This window comes from Molossus molossus, unplaced genomic scaffold (assembly GCF_014108415.1).
Source record: "Molossus molossus isolate mMolMol1 unplaced genomic scaffold, mMolMol1.p scaffold_m16_p_12, whole genome shotgun sequence".
NCBI lineage: Eukaryota > Metazoa > Chordata > Mammalia > Chiroptera > Molossidae > Molossus > Molossus molossus.
In genome coordinates, this window is record NW_023425347.1 from 94,786,780 (window position 1) to 94,800,991 (window position 14,212).

Here is a 14,212-nt window from a genome sequence, read left to right on the forward strand (position 1 = left end):
TTAAAAATGTTGAACATCCAATTCCTTCCTCAGTACTGTCCAGTCAGCAAGAAGAGTTGGTGAAAACTGGGTTATCAGTCAACATCCTAGCTTAAAATTCTCCAACAGCTTTCTGTCCTAACATCTGGAATGCCATCCATACTCTGTTCTCTGGCCTCCAAGGCCATAGCTGATCTGACCCAGCCGGTGTCCTTGATTCATGTCTTAATCTCTCTGCTGGTGTAGCCAGTCCCCACCAACCTTGTTTCTCAAACATGCCAGTGTGTACATATCTGAGGGCCTTTGCTGGGATGCTCTTCCCAGTGTGGCAGAGGTCTCTAGCTGTTCACCCCAATCTGCTCTCTCCACAGTGGTAGCACTGTCACCAGACAGTGCTAGACTACATTTCCCAGCCTCCTTGCCAGTAGGCATGACTCTACTATCAAGTTCTCTCCAGAGAAACGTGAACAGAAATAAAGTGATCCACTTCTAGGCTGGACTTCTCCACGGTGCTGCTGCTTCTACCCGGTAGGATGAAACAAAGAGGATGTCAGACTTACAAGACATAACGAGCCTGGTTCCCTGAATCACTACATGGAGGAGAGCTGCCTATCAATCAGGAATGCTTGTCTTGGACTATCACATAGGCAAAATAAAAACTTATTTTTGTAATAAATCATTGAGATTTTGACTTTTCTTTCATCAGCCTGGACTAACATAAAACATCCCAAATCCTCATGTGGCGGGAGTCTTGTCCAATCTCAAAGGTTAACTTCTCAGACCTGTCTCATTGGTTGCTCAACAGTAAGTAGCCTCTAGTCCCTTCCAGCATGCCAATCTACTACATTTTCATCACGGAATTTATTACTACGTGGGATTCTGTTTGTTGTCCTTCTGCAAAGAGACTGCCATAATGTGAGGTCCACAGGAAGACGCACCTTGCTCAGCTCATGCAATCTGGCACGTGATACTGTTTATTGAATTGACATCTTCTGATTAATTTTTAATTCAATAGGAATGCAGAATGTTTTTGTTTTTTGTTTTTGTTTTTTTGGCCATCTACAGAATTAAAAGGCCAGAAAGAGAACCAGGGCCAGATATAAGGCTGCTTCTCTTTATACCTGATGGGCCTTTCCATTCTAGGAAGTAGTGCGTGAAGAACTATGGTCAATCTGTACAACCATTAGCAGAGAGATGCTGTCTGTCAATGTCCCAATTTAGTCTTCTATGTGGGTATAATAAAAAGCACTACACCACATGGATGTCTGCAAACTTACTAACCTCAGAATATCATTTGTCTTTTAAAAGCGACATTCAATTCAAACTCAACAGTCACCCTGGTCTAGAATCCCTAAAACCTGCATAGATAATAAACTAGATAATAAACTAGGTACAGAAATGGCATGCAGAGTATGTTGGGTAGTGGTCACCGCTAAAGAGAAAAATTAATAAATTAATAAGGGAAGTGATAAAGTGAGATGAGTGGCTACAATTTTATAAAAAGTAGCCAGAGAAGCCCTGGCCGGTTGCTCAGTGGTTAGAGCATAGGCCCATGGTGCAGAGAGACCCGGGTTCGGTTCCTGCTAAGGGCAGTACCTTGGTTGTAGTTTGTCCCCGGCCCTGGTTGGGGTCGTGTGGGTGGCAACCAGTCGGTGTGTCTCTCTCACGTCGCTGTTTCTCTTTCTCTCTTCCTCCTTCTCTCCCTCCTGCTCTGTCTGAAGATAAATGCAAAAATGTCCCCAGGTGAGGATAAAAAACAAACAAACAAAGTAGCCAGAGAAGACCTCACTAAGGTGGTATTTAAGTCAAGACCTGGAGGGAGAGAAAAGGCCATGAAGGTGTCTAGGGAAAGAGCATTCCAGACCAGGAACAACCAGAAGGGCCCTGAGGTGGGAGAGCGTGGTGAGGTCCAGCGTGGAGGTCAGGGCACAGCTGAGTGAGGACGTGGGAGGTGAAGGCAGAGAGGTCGACAGCGGCCTGGAGGCATTATAAGGACGCTGGCTCTTATGCGTGAGATGGGGCTCACTGAAGGGAAAAGGAGACAGGACCTGATTTAAAGGAATCACGCCAGCAGCTGTTCTAACAGGATGTAGGTAGGCAAGGGCAGGAGCGGCGAGACCTGCGGCCGTAACCCAGCTGAGAGGTGGTGATGCCTGGGACCGGAGGTACAGAAGCGGTCAGATTTTGAATAGAACTTGAAGTGGAGCCAACAGATTTGAGGGTGGATGGGATGCAGGTTTTAGAGTGAGCAACCGGAAGGATGAAGCTGCCTTTACTGCTCAGGGGCAGGCGGTGAGAGAGCTGCTGGGGGTGGGGTGGTGGAGGATTTCTGGCCCAGGGCACTCCAGGGACCTGACACAGACGAGGAAAATGGTGTTGGCGTTAGCAACTTCCTAGGAGGAACCAAGCCACCCTAGCTCTGATTTTTTTCTTTCTTTTTTTATTAAATAGAAAGAGGAATTGAGAGGGAGAGAGAGAAACATCGATGAGAGAAAACATCAACTGGCTCCCTCCTGCATGCTGCCCACTGGGGAGCTGGCCCACAACCTGGGCATGTGCCCTGACCGGGAGCAAAACCAGGAAGCAAACCGGTGACCTCTTGGTGCAGGGGTTGACGCTCAACCACTGAGCCGCGCCGGCCGGGCAGATCCAATTTTTTGAAGAAAAAAAAAATCCGCAGATAAGGGATGGTGCACTCGGTTAATCCCGTCACGACACTACCAGCTGTGGACAAGGAAGCAGTACCAGGTGATAACTCAGCACTTTTATACATTTCCAGTGCAGTGATTCTGTCCCAACACTTGCTCACTGTATCTCCAGTTGTTTGCCAGACCCTAAAAGGCCAGTCAAGAGCTAAGGGAGAGAACAGGGCATCACTGAGGCGAGCTGAGTGCCTGGGGGGCACATGGGGCCTCTCCTTGGGGGAGAGGGTATGTGTGGTCTCGGCGTGAGGCCCAGGACTGCCCGCTGACCAGCACACCGCGCTCATCTCGTGCACACGAGACTAGACCCCCCGGCCTGCCGAGTTTGGTATGGACACACGACTGAGTTCGGCCAGTGAATTGTGGTAGAGAAGTGACATACACCCTTCCAGGCCTGGTGTAAACACTTCCATGAACAATGCTTTCTCCTTTCCTGGTATGCCAGCTACATGCTGATGTCCAAAGTATCTTGGAGCCACATGTTGAAGAGGGCAGAACCCTGGCAGCCTAGGACCCATGGGGCAAGAGCCTTCCCTTTTCACACACCAGGCTGCTAGAATTGCCCAGCTTCTGGAAACTCCCTTTAGCATTCTCAAATCTCTTATGTGATGCAACGAATACTAGTTGATATCTAATCAGCACTTACCATGTGCCAGTCATTTTCTAAGAACTTTACATGCATTAACTTGTCTAAGCCCTACAGTCCCCATGGTCCCTACTTTACAGATGAGGACACTGAGGCACACAAAGGTCAGGCACCTTACCCAGTCACATAGCTATACGTGGCAAAGCTGGACTTCAAACCCAAGTAGCCTGGTCTGGAGACTAGTCTGACCCACAATAGCCATCACCACTGTTATTGCTATTCCTCTGCCTCAACTCGCTGCCCATGTGGAGTCACAACATGTGCCTCTTTTTTATTAAAAAAAAAAAAATCCTCAGCCCTGGCCGGTTTGGCTCAGCGGTTAGAACGTCGGCCCATGGACCAGAGAGGCCTGGGTTCGGTTCCCGCTAAGGGCACATACCGCGATTGCAGTTTGGCTCTGGCCCTGGTTGGGGTCGTGTGGGTGGCAACCACTCGATGTGTCTCTCTCACATTGATGTTTCTCTCTCTCCATCCCACTCTATCTCAAGATGAATGCAAAAATGTCCTCGGGTGAGGATAAAAACATAAAGAAAATTAAAAAAAACGTAAAAAATTTTTCTTACCCAAGGATATTCTTCCATTTACCTTCAGATAGAGTGGGAGGGAGGGAGAGAGAAACATCAATGTGAGAGAGACACCTTGATTGGTTGCCTTCCACATGACCCTGACCAGGGCCAGGGAGTTGAACCAAAATTGAGGTACAAACCCCTGATCAGAATCGAACCCACAACTCTTTAGTCCACGGGCCGATGCTCCAACCACAGAGCCAAACTGGCCAGGGCACAAAATGCACCTCTTATACACCAGCAGACAGTGACCCTCCTACAATGGTTATCTGGAAGTTACTTAATGCTTGGAGGTGCCCATTTCTCCTGGGGTTCAGGCACATGGCAAGTCACAGAGCCTGGGTAGAAGTGACTTAAAGGGGCAGGAAGGAAAGAGAGACAGGGATACCAATTAATTAACCATTTCAAGTGAAAATAAATTGATCAAACAAGAGTCTTATGATAAAAACTTTATTGTCTTAAATATCAAATGTTTTACACATCACTTTTCTTCAGAAAGTTCCTATTAAAAAAAGAAAAATAAAATAAAGTGTTTTGATTATTTAGGGCTGACTTACATTTCATCATGTGACAACAACTCAAATCCAAACGCATCTAGTTCACTCAGCTCCAAACTGGCCCTACGTCCAGCCCCTAAACCAATGGCACAATGCAACCAACTTTGGGATTCCTGAGTTTGGTTCCCTTAAGCTCTCAGTTTCCCAACTCTCAAAACCAAAGCATTAGGGGAGAGACTGGGCTATTATCGGCAAGCCTATTTTGCCAATCAACCCAGTTCTCGTGAGATGCAGTAGTCTCAAAGCGTAAAGAAAAGTCAGGAAAGCATACACAAGCAATTGCAAGAACAAATAAGGTAAAAAGAGCCATTTCTATTTGCTGAGATTCACCAAGTATGGCTACAAAACTGGTAAACAAACCTTGAGTGCAAAGGCCATTGGCCCAAATTGCCGTGAGGATGAGATTTGAATTTAAACGAGCAATTAGCTTCCATCGAAGGTGCACAGTGAAAAAAGTAGATGCGATCAGTATATTGCAGTGCTCTTAGTATATCACCAGAATTCTCTCAAAGGATGGCAAAGAGACTAGAGAATGGAAATAGAATCATGGAGGGGAAGGTCACAGATGGGTGGCATCAACTCAGCTGCAGAGCCTTAAGGGACGGAAAAAGAAGTCTGGTCAGCATCAGGTACTCTCAGACCAAAGGAATTTAGAAAGAAACTAATCTGCCTGCCTCCAGTAGGAAATTAGTAAGAGGTCTGCCTTTCTTTAAGCCACAGATGCATTCACTCAAGGTTGTGTGTACAACAAACTCCTGGTTAACAGCATCATTTCCCATCAGGCATGTGTTTCCCAGGAAAAAATATCCCAGTATACCCCTTCCTCAAGTCAGCTAATGAAAACCTTATGGTACATATTTAAAGGGATATAATTCGGTAAGGATTATTCTGATTTTGTATTCCACGTCCCCATTCCGGGTCTTCTGTAGTTTGCTTAGCTTTTTCAGGTAGAATAAGTACTCTCCAACTCCTCCACTCTTGAACTATTCCCTCTGCAGATTTAATCCCACAAGACTGTGTGCTAAAACGTACCGGCTACATCTCTCACCTTAGAGCCCCCAGAGGGTCCAGGTTACCAATCACCAATACATAACTCATTGTAAACCTCTCAACTCACTAGTAGTTCAAGTCCAGAAATTCTCCCTGTGTGCCTCGGGATTACAAGTGATGACATTTTAAATAATGGGTTAAAGAATGTCCTTTACATGGAGTGGTCCTGTGGAAAGATTTGCTAGTCTTGAGTCCTCTTACAAATGCTGCCCATCATCCAGTCCCACACCCTTGCTGGCTGTTAGCTTCTGCTCCAGGTCCCCCTTTTCACATCTTGCATTCAGCTGCTTTAAAACAGCAAACCCTGCAGAATCCTCTAGGTCCTGTTGGCCCAGATGGTCAGTGGTCCAGAGCAGCCGGCCCAGGGGGAGTGGGGAGGATGCTGTCACTGTGCATGTGTAGGATCACTTCCACTTACTTGTACTTCCCTACCCTGTCCACCCCCACCCACGGCATAAACGGACTTCTGAATACCGTGTCTCTTCGAGTAGTTCTACCAAATGGTTTGCTGCTGGATGACTCTGAATAGTCTAGGTGGGCCTCAAGACCACTCCTTGTGTGCTATCTTCGGGAGGGCCACTTTCAACGGACCCTCCCCCATATTTCTACTTTCATGTCCCACCAGAATGAGATGCCTCTGCTATTTGGAGAAACTAAGGCACGGGAGAAGGTCAAGCACATCAAAGGTTCATCCCCAAGTTCTTCGGTTTATTCAACAAACTCCCGGTGACACCTAACAAGGGTCCACTAAGGTGCAGAACTCGAGCCATGTCTGTACATTTCCAGTTCTCAAGGACACGCTTTGAATTTATTTCGTTACGAGGAACTGGCATTTTAAATTCTTTCAGAGGAAAATGCTATTTTTATTTTATGGAACTCCTAACATGAAAGGTAACAGTCATATTCTACGAGGAGAAACTCAGTGTACTCTGTGGCTGAACTAGAAACAGAGTCACCAAGTTCAAAGGAGAAATGGAGCGTTTTGGTATTTGTGCGAGAGAATGGCAGAATGCATAATCCAGTTAGCTTCGCTCGCGATGTTCCCAGAGGTAAGAATTTCGGAATAGTAACAGTTCAGTTATCCTGTTCACCCTCAGGGCAGGGGCCGGTGTCCAAGAGGTAAGAAAGGAAACCGGAAAGCACTGTGTTCTCCTGGCCAGGTATTTGCAAGGCTGTCTTTTATACATACAGTGGGATAAAAGCCACGGTGAAGGATGTACTGTAGATACCAGAACTGTTTGCTTATTAATCTATATAGAGTTAAGTGTAGGACAGTCGTCAACCACACATGTATATATACACAAGAGCTGGTGGTTAAACCAACTACATTTTCATGGCTTTTACTAGAGACAGAAGTGCTAAGGGAAGAACAGGCAGATTCCACTTGAAATGGCCACCATAAAATTAGTGACACGAAGCCTCGCGAATCTTTCCATTTTTATGCAACCCTCTTGCTGGGAAAAGTGTTTTGAGGAAAAACACGTGGGTAGAATGCAAGGCAAAATCGTTTTCACACACACTCACCATCTATCCAGTTCCCTTTGCCAAGCAACTGGTAATCTTGGTATGTTTATGGCTAAAGCCCAAACTGTGGGATGAAGGCTATTTGGCTGACGTCCGGAGCATAAACAGGTACAAGTGGAAATAATTCTTATTGCCTTCAATGGGCAAAATCTAGAACCTAGATATAGGTGTCTGGTTACCAAGCATATTCTTACCCACAGGAACCAACTTCAGGGGAAATGCAGAAGTTACACATAAAAGTCTTCTCTCTTTGGTGAATAAACTGAGACCACTCTTGAAGGTAGGCGCCCACCGGAAGGCTGTCCATGACTGGTCACGGCCAAGGAGCCATCCACGGAAATGGCCCATTACTGGTCAGGCTGGCGTTACCAGTCTGCTGGCAGGCAGAGGGGTTTCATGACTCAATCTTATTCTTGGAGAAATTCATCTCTCATTTCTGCGCTTTGAATAAAAACTGTCGGTTCACTAGTATCGTGTTCCTTAATCCCCTCTGTGTTCTAGAACTGCTGGAGTTACAGATGACTCAAAACCCTTGCAAGAGCAACAACTTGACTGCCATACAAACGATGGACAGGAAATAAGATCTTAAAAATAAAAAGCACTTATACACTGGAAAATAAATGATGAAAAAGGACAAGGATATTTGGGTTAAGCTCATTCTAAGTATTCCTAACAAGAACACATGCACACCTACAAGCTCAATTGATTTTCTCCTAAACACACACACACACAGGCTCAATTGATTTTCTCCTAAACACACAGACACACACACATGAAGCTATTGCAATGAAACCTCTTCCTGGATGCTATTCCACAGTCCACCTTTGGGACTGAGTCCTCAGCCTCCACACTGAAGTCAGTGCCCGGGCTCTGAGTGGTGCCACCCGCTCAGAGCACCGTGAGGCCCATCTTCACACAGAAGGCTTTTGTGGAGGAGTCCTGTCATTGCTGTCTCTCCACTCCACACCCACCCCACTCTGTATGCTGAGAATAAATCCCGATCACCACCCACAAACACAGGGACCCACCGCACTGCCACTGATTTTGCTTCAGGCACAGCGCCAGCTACTTCGTTTCGGTCGCAGGTCTGAGTCGGTGGGCAGAAGTCCTGGAAGCGGTTCCCTCGTGCACCGTGCATCTCTGGTGCAGGGCAGGCGAACGGGCCGGCAGCACGGGGCTGTCCCACAAAGAACACTCTAGACAATCCAGTTGGCCGGCTGTTCTTGAGCACCCTCTAGAAAACAGCCAACTACAACTGCTGTCAACTGCTTGCTGACCGAGAGGATTGAGCAGAACCTATGCGACTTTCCATCACCTTATTAAAGTGTCCTCACACTCACACACACACACACACACACACACCCCCCACAGCCAAGAGAAAGAAGATGGAATAGGGTAGAAAAGAAATGCCTTGAAGTAGCCCCGAATTAAAATGTCAAAAACTCCTGAGATATGAGCCTCCGTTTTGATTGTGCTAAATGACTTGAATTTTGATGGAAAGAGTGAGCTTTCAAAGAGGGTCTGACTTTAGGCAGTATCATTTATACTAAGCCAACATCACCATTTCAAAGGTTGTTGCAAACACACTGTGAACTATAACCCGGAACTGAGAATTGCCATGCTCAGAATTCTTTTCAATAAAACCAAGATTTCAGATTCCTTTTAGGTACATGAGAAGGCAGTTTTCTTTCCGGGGTGGGGGTGGGAGTGGGATCTAAAATCTATCCAGTAGGATTATTGCACAGTGGGGCCCACAGGACAATGACTTCCAAGGGCTAGTCCTTATATAAAAAAGGCCACAATAAATACATCTGTAATGCTGTGCCCCACTCTAACTTGACATGGTAAACAAATGTGACGCTTTTTGCTTAACAAAAGGAACTCCTGAGGAGAGAAAGAGATGGAACACACTACCAAGGCCACTTGAGTCAGAAGCTGCGATTACTATTTATTTCCGCTGCCGTGAAGCACTCGCCAGACTGACCCTTCTAAGCACCAAGACGAACCGGCGACAAGGTCCACATGTCAATAGTTCAGGCAGATCACAGCTCAAACTGAGCTTTAGAAGAAGCTTCCTAGTAGAAGATGAGTTTAGAAAGAAAATAAACTACTGGCAATGAACCCATTAGCTGAATTTACGATCACTGAGGGTTGGGGTGTGATCGGTGAGATGCTAGCAAACCCAATCTCCAGTAAATTCCAGTGTTTAGGTCATTATTTTCACTCAGTTCTTAAAGCATCACCAAGACATTTGCAAATGGAATTGCAGGTTTGTTTGTCTGAAATCTGGGTAGCACCATGTTTCACTCTAATGTTAATTCCCACACAATATCCCATCCGCGATATGTGGCAATCCACGCAGCAGCCTGTGATGCAAAAAGTAAATCATGTTTTAAACCCTCCTGATTCATCCCTTTAAAATGTCAAATCCTAACCACACAAATAACAGACCACTCTAGGCAATACTATTCAATTATTCTTCAATTTTCCTATTATAACTGATGAATCATAATACACAGAGCACTGGGTAGAATGCCAAACACCCAAACCATGTGGTCAAAAGTTTGTAAACTGACAACCGAACCAACAAGCCACACCTTTGCCTGAAGCACAGACACAGCCAAAGTGTGAACTTGATCTGCTCTTCTAGCTGCAGGGCTGGTGGGATTTCTCAGGCTTCTGCTTCTCAAAGCATCCACTCTCATTCTCAAATGGTACGCTATACACAAAGCCAACACTTTTATTCCAGAATACATCATCTTAATGAGAATAAAAAGCTTCTGTATGCACATACTGCCATTACATTTAAAAAGGCCCAAATTTTAACAAATAGACAAATTCATCAGACAAGAGATCATAAATTACTTTGGCTGAAAAAAATCTTTAAAAAAAATCTGGCTCAACATTCTGCTTGCAGGTTTCTACATATACTGTATATGTGGTGAGTGTGTGTGCATGTGTGTATATAGAGCATTTTCTTTTTAAGGGAATGGAGTACGGTCTAGCCCACTTTTCCATGGTTACGTAGGAACTACAATGTTCTTTGCTAGCAAAATAAGAAGTGCAAGGTCTGCATTTCCACCAACTTGTTGCAAAGCCCCAAGAGCTTCCTGCAAAGTAAAGCCGGCATGGCGGATCCGGTCAATGTCTGCAGCAGGAAACACTAATGGTGGAAGAATGGAGGGACTGGAAGATGGATAGCTGGTAGGTGGCTCAAATTCACCAAGTGGCCCCGCAGCTTCAGGACAGACATCTTCTCTGGTCTCAGGCCTGTCTGGATTCTGTATGCCCTGACCCAAATCTTTAACCAATATGAAATCTGATGAAAAGGACTTAGTTTGCTCCGAAGTCTGATCGAGTACATCCTCCTTACCTGTTAAAAGTTTGGGTGAAATTTCTACATCTAAGGTGCAGTGTAATTGATTAGATGTTTTAGCGGAGGATTGAGTGACAGAATCGCTCTCATTTCCGGATTCCCTAGACCTGGGGACACCTTCTGTATCGGTTAATAGGCCATCAGCTGGACCCCTTAAGTTAATACTTTCTATATCTTCTATTCCAGTGCCAGCTGAAGTGTCTGTTAATTTCTCTGTCTTCACTGATACAGATGTGGCCTGATGAAAGGAGACTTGTGAACACTGTTCACTCTGGATCCATCTTTCAGAAAGGATCCCCAAACCTGCTTGGCCCTCAGTTACTGTTTCTGATGGACAGACAACTTCTTCAAACGTATTTTCTGAAGCCGGTTTACTGCTAGTGACCAAAAGCCCTTGAAGTTCCTTCAAGGCTGCGGTGATAGACAAGCACGACCCCTCTGCCGACTCCACAGAGGGCTGACAGCTGCCACTGAGACCTGCAGATGGGGAGCAAGTCCCAGAGTCTTTATTTGTTCCCGACACTTCCACATTACTTTCTGGGAGCTGTAAATTCTGAGTGGAAAGGGAACTACTCAAAACTTCAGATGAAGGGTTACATTTTGATGTTTCTACTTCCATCAAGGGACTATCTAAGGGGAGATCAGATGCACTGATGTCTACGACACTGGCATTCTGACCACCTGCCGAATTAAGCACAGCAAGTAGGGGCTGTTCAACTACATCTACTTCCATAAGTGTTTCTGCATTTGAGCAGTCCGAGCACCCTGAGGGTGGACTGTTCTGTGCACCTGGAAGGCCCACAATCTGCTGTAGCCCGTCTCCTTTCATTGTAGCTTCCACACCAGCACATTTTGGTTGATTCTGTTGCCTTTCTCCGAGGAGTTCAAGGTCCCCTGTGTTACAAAGATGTTCTTGGTCGTGTGGCACATTTTGTTGTACAACCTTATGCCACTCAATCCCCGATTCCTCGTGCTGTTGAAGACCATTCACCTGACTCAGATTCTGACATTCTGGATGCCAACCCTTTTCACCTAGAAACCTCTGCAGTTCTTGCATCCTAGTAGTTGTGACAGACACTTCCTGTCTTATGTGGAGATGAGAGTTGAGGCCCTGGGTGCTTCTTTCAGCAGATGTCTCCAGATCACCTGTGACAATGGCTTCCTTGGGTGGACTCTGCAAAGGCATAGTGGGGCCCTGGTCTGCTGGAGAGGCCCGATCAGGGAAACCCTGTAGCGGAAGATGGTCTTTCTTCTCAGAGGTGGTCTGCAATTCAGTGGAAGCCTTCAAAGCCTTCGCAGCTTTAGGTTCGATGCTGTCTGGGTCACCGGGCTTGACAGGGCAGACTGAAGCAGAGGCAGAGTGAGCAAGACCCGCAGGGCTACCAATCTCAGGACTCTGTCCTGAAGGATGGGCCGGATGGTTAAATCCATCTGAAGCTGGTAACGATGACATTCCCAGTGAGGTAGTTTCTTCACCACTTTTCTCTACATGGAACAAAAGGGGAAGGAAAAGAGATCAGCAGGTTACGAAGGCCACTCAATGATCAGAGGACACAAATCTAAACAGGATAGAACAAAATCAGGTCCTTGAACTGGGGTTTGCTTATATTCATAAACTTACACAAGGACCATTCCCACTGTGGTAGGCAATTTAACATCACAGCATCAAAATATGAGGTAGGCATGTTCTTAATAAAACATGCATACTGGAATTCAGTATTTTAATTTAAGTATCACCAATAAACATCCACATGATGGCTGGTTCATGCTCGAGACTGAAGGACATTTAGGTGCCTTTACGCTCAGTGAATCTGGAACCCTAGAATACCTTCTGCAGTGTGTTCTCTCCTCACTTGTCCTAAGATCACTGGGATGTTTGCTAAGCACGCAGGTTCTGGGGCATCACCCTTCGGAGTAAACCCAGGAACCTGCATTTTCAATAAGCTCCTTGTGTGATTCTTAAGTGCATTACAAATTCTGAAGCTCTCTGACTAGGATGATTCTCATGCCAACGCACTTTTACTGTTTCAAATGTGAACACTGAGGTTACAAATGAGAAGTCTAAAGCCAGATGTATCTGGGACAGAGCGGGAAGTATAAAGAGAAAGAAGAATGTAATGCTTGGGGATCTCTGGAAGACAGAGAAGGAAACATTCTATTCAAACTTCCCCAAAATAATAAAACTATGTGAACATTTACTCAGAGAACAGAAGTAAAGCTAAAGATCAAACATATTAAAGTCCCAATCATCATCTTACCAAATAATGCAACTTTAAAAAAGATTATCAGTTACTTTTATCACACGAACACAATACAACTAAGTAAGAACACTGAAGTATTTTAAGGGCAGGGGAATGGGGGTGGGGTAGTTCGGGCAGTGGAGGGAGAGTTTTTCAACAGGCAATGATGGTTTAGATCCACTGCAACTTTCTGACCAGTCACATAAGATGGCAGGGTTAAACATTACCTCAGTGGCAACATCGTGATGCCATTAAACATCAGTTCCAACTCTATTTTTGCCAATGATCCATTTAAAAACTGACCCTCTGTGCAGTACTATAAGATCTTTAAAAATCAAAGGCTGGACCACCCAGTGTGGCTCAGTGGTTGAGTGTTGACCCATGCACCAAGAGGTCACTGGTTCGATTCCCGGTCAGGGCACATGCCCAGGTTGCAGGCCAAATCCCCAGTGGGGGCATGCAGGAGGTGGCCAATCGATGTTCTCTCTCATCAATGCCTCTATCTCTCCCTCTCACTTCCTCTCTAACATCAATAAAGAAAAAAAAAAAAGAGTCAAAGGCTGGTAACAAAAGTGGCTTCACAACATGATCTATTAGGGCGGATGCAATTTAACTGCTTTGTGCTGAACGCAGCATCCAACTTGGGGGCTTGAGCTTGACTTCAGAGGTCATGAAACAATGCAGTTAGGGTTCAAATAGCTCTAGATCAGTTTAAACCAACACTGGTCAACAGCATGAGAAGATGAAGCACTAACTAGGAGTTATTAACTTCCTATGAAACGATCTTACTTACAGCTTAGGGGCAAACAAAAAACAGCATTTATCTCAGTGCAAACTATATCCACCATTAGAATCTAAAAACAGTTATTAGTTTTATTTGTCAATTTCTAAGGCTGACTCTGAAAAAGATTCAATTTTGAGTTAACGTGAACAGAAAAGACGGGGCAGAATGATAATGGCCTTCTGGCAACTGGTATGACAGTTGTAACAACTGAGCGAGGTCAAGGTGAACACGCCTGAATGTATTTTGTACTCACTATTAAAGCAGCATATAGTCCTCCTGTAGCTGAGATGGTCAGTTTCACTGGCCTAAGTCCTAAATGTAGGGGAGGACTGGGTCAGTACCATCGGATAGGAGAAGACGATGAGGACAATGGATATTAAGAATAATTAAACTAAGCCTGTTTTTAACCCATCCTTACAAGAAAAAGAAAGAAAGACAAAATTAAGTCCTATGCATCTAATTACAACCAGCCTGCAAACCCCTATAAAGTCCTAGGTGGATAGTTTAAAAGATCGCTTTTCCCCTCTTGATGCATCAGCCAATACACTCAGGCTGGCAGTGGGCACACCCACACTGCAGGGAAACAGAGGCGGAGTGGAGAAATCGGTCCAGCCAGGGAGAGGCAAAAGCAGAGTCTCAGCTCCTGCTGCTGGGAGAGTGAAACTTCAATCCCACCTTCATTATGGACTCTGTGACGCTGGACAAATCCTCTGGCTTATCCATTTCGTCCTCAACAGAATGAAAACGTCTGCCCCTCTATAACTCTAGGTAGTTGTGTGTAGTAATGT

The 14,212-nt window shown here is 45.4% G+C and overlaps 1 protein-coding gene across 12 annotated transcripts in view; it reads right to left on the reverse strand.

The window, feature by feature from the left end:
* Positions 1-4,194: 4,194 nt before the first annotated feature.
* The window catches only part of DDI2 (DNA damage inducible 1 homolog 2), a 43,670-nt gene continuing 33,652 nt past the window's right edge, over positions 4,195-14,212 (reverse strand). For 7 of the 12 annotated variants that reach the window (XM_036255300.1, XM_036255302.1, XM_036255303.1 and 4 more), the window contains one exon: positions 4,195-11,885. In XM_036255300.1, coding sequence (XP_036111193.1) covers positions 10,045-11,885 — 1,841 coding nt within the window. In that variant the 3' untranslated portion in view covers positions 4,195-10,044. Of the gene's footprint in view, positions 11,886-13,677; positions 13,737-14,212 lie in introns of all 12 variants that reach the window. The other 5 variants (XM_036255309.1, XM_036255307.1, XM_036255311.1 and 2 more) reach the window with 4 other exon arrangements.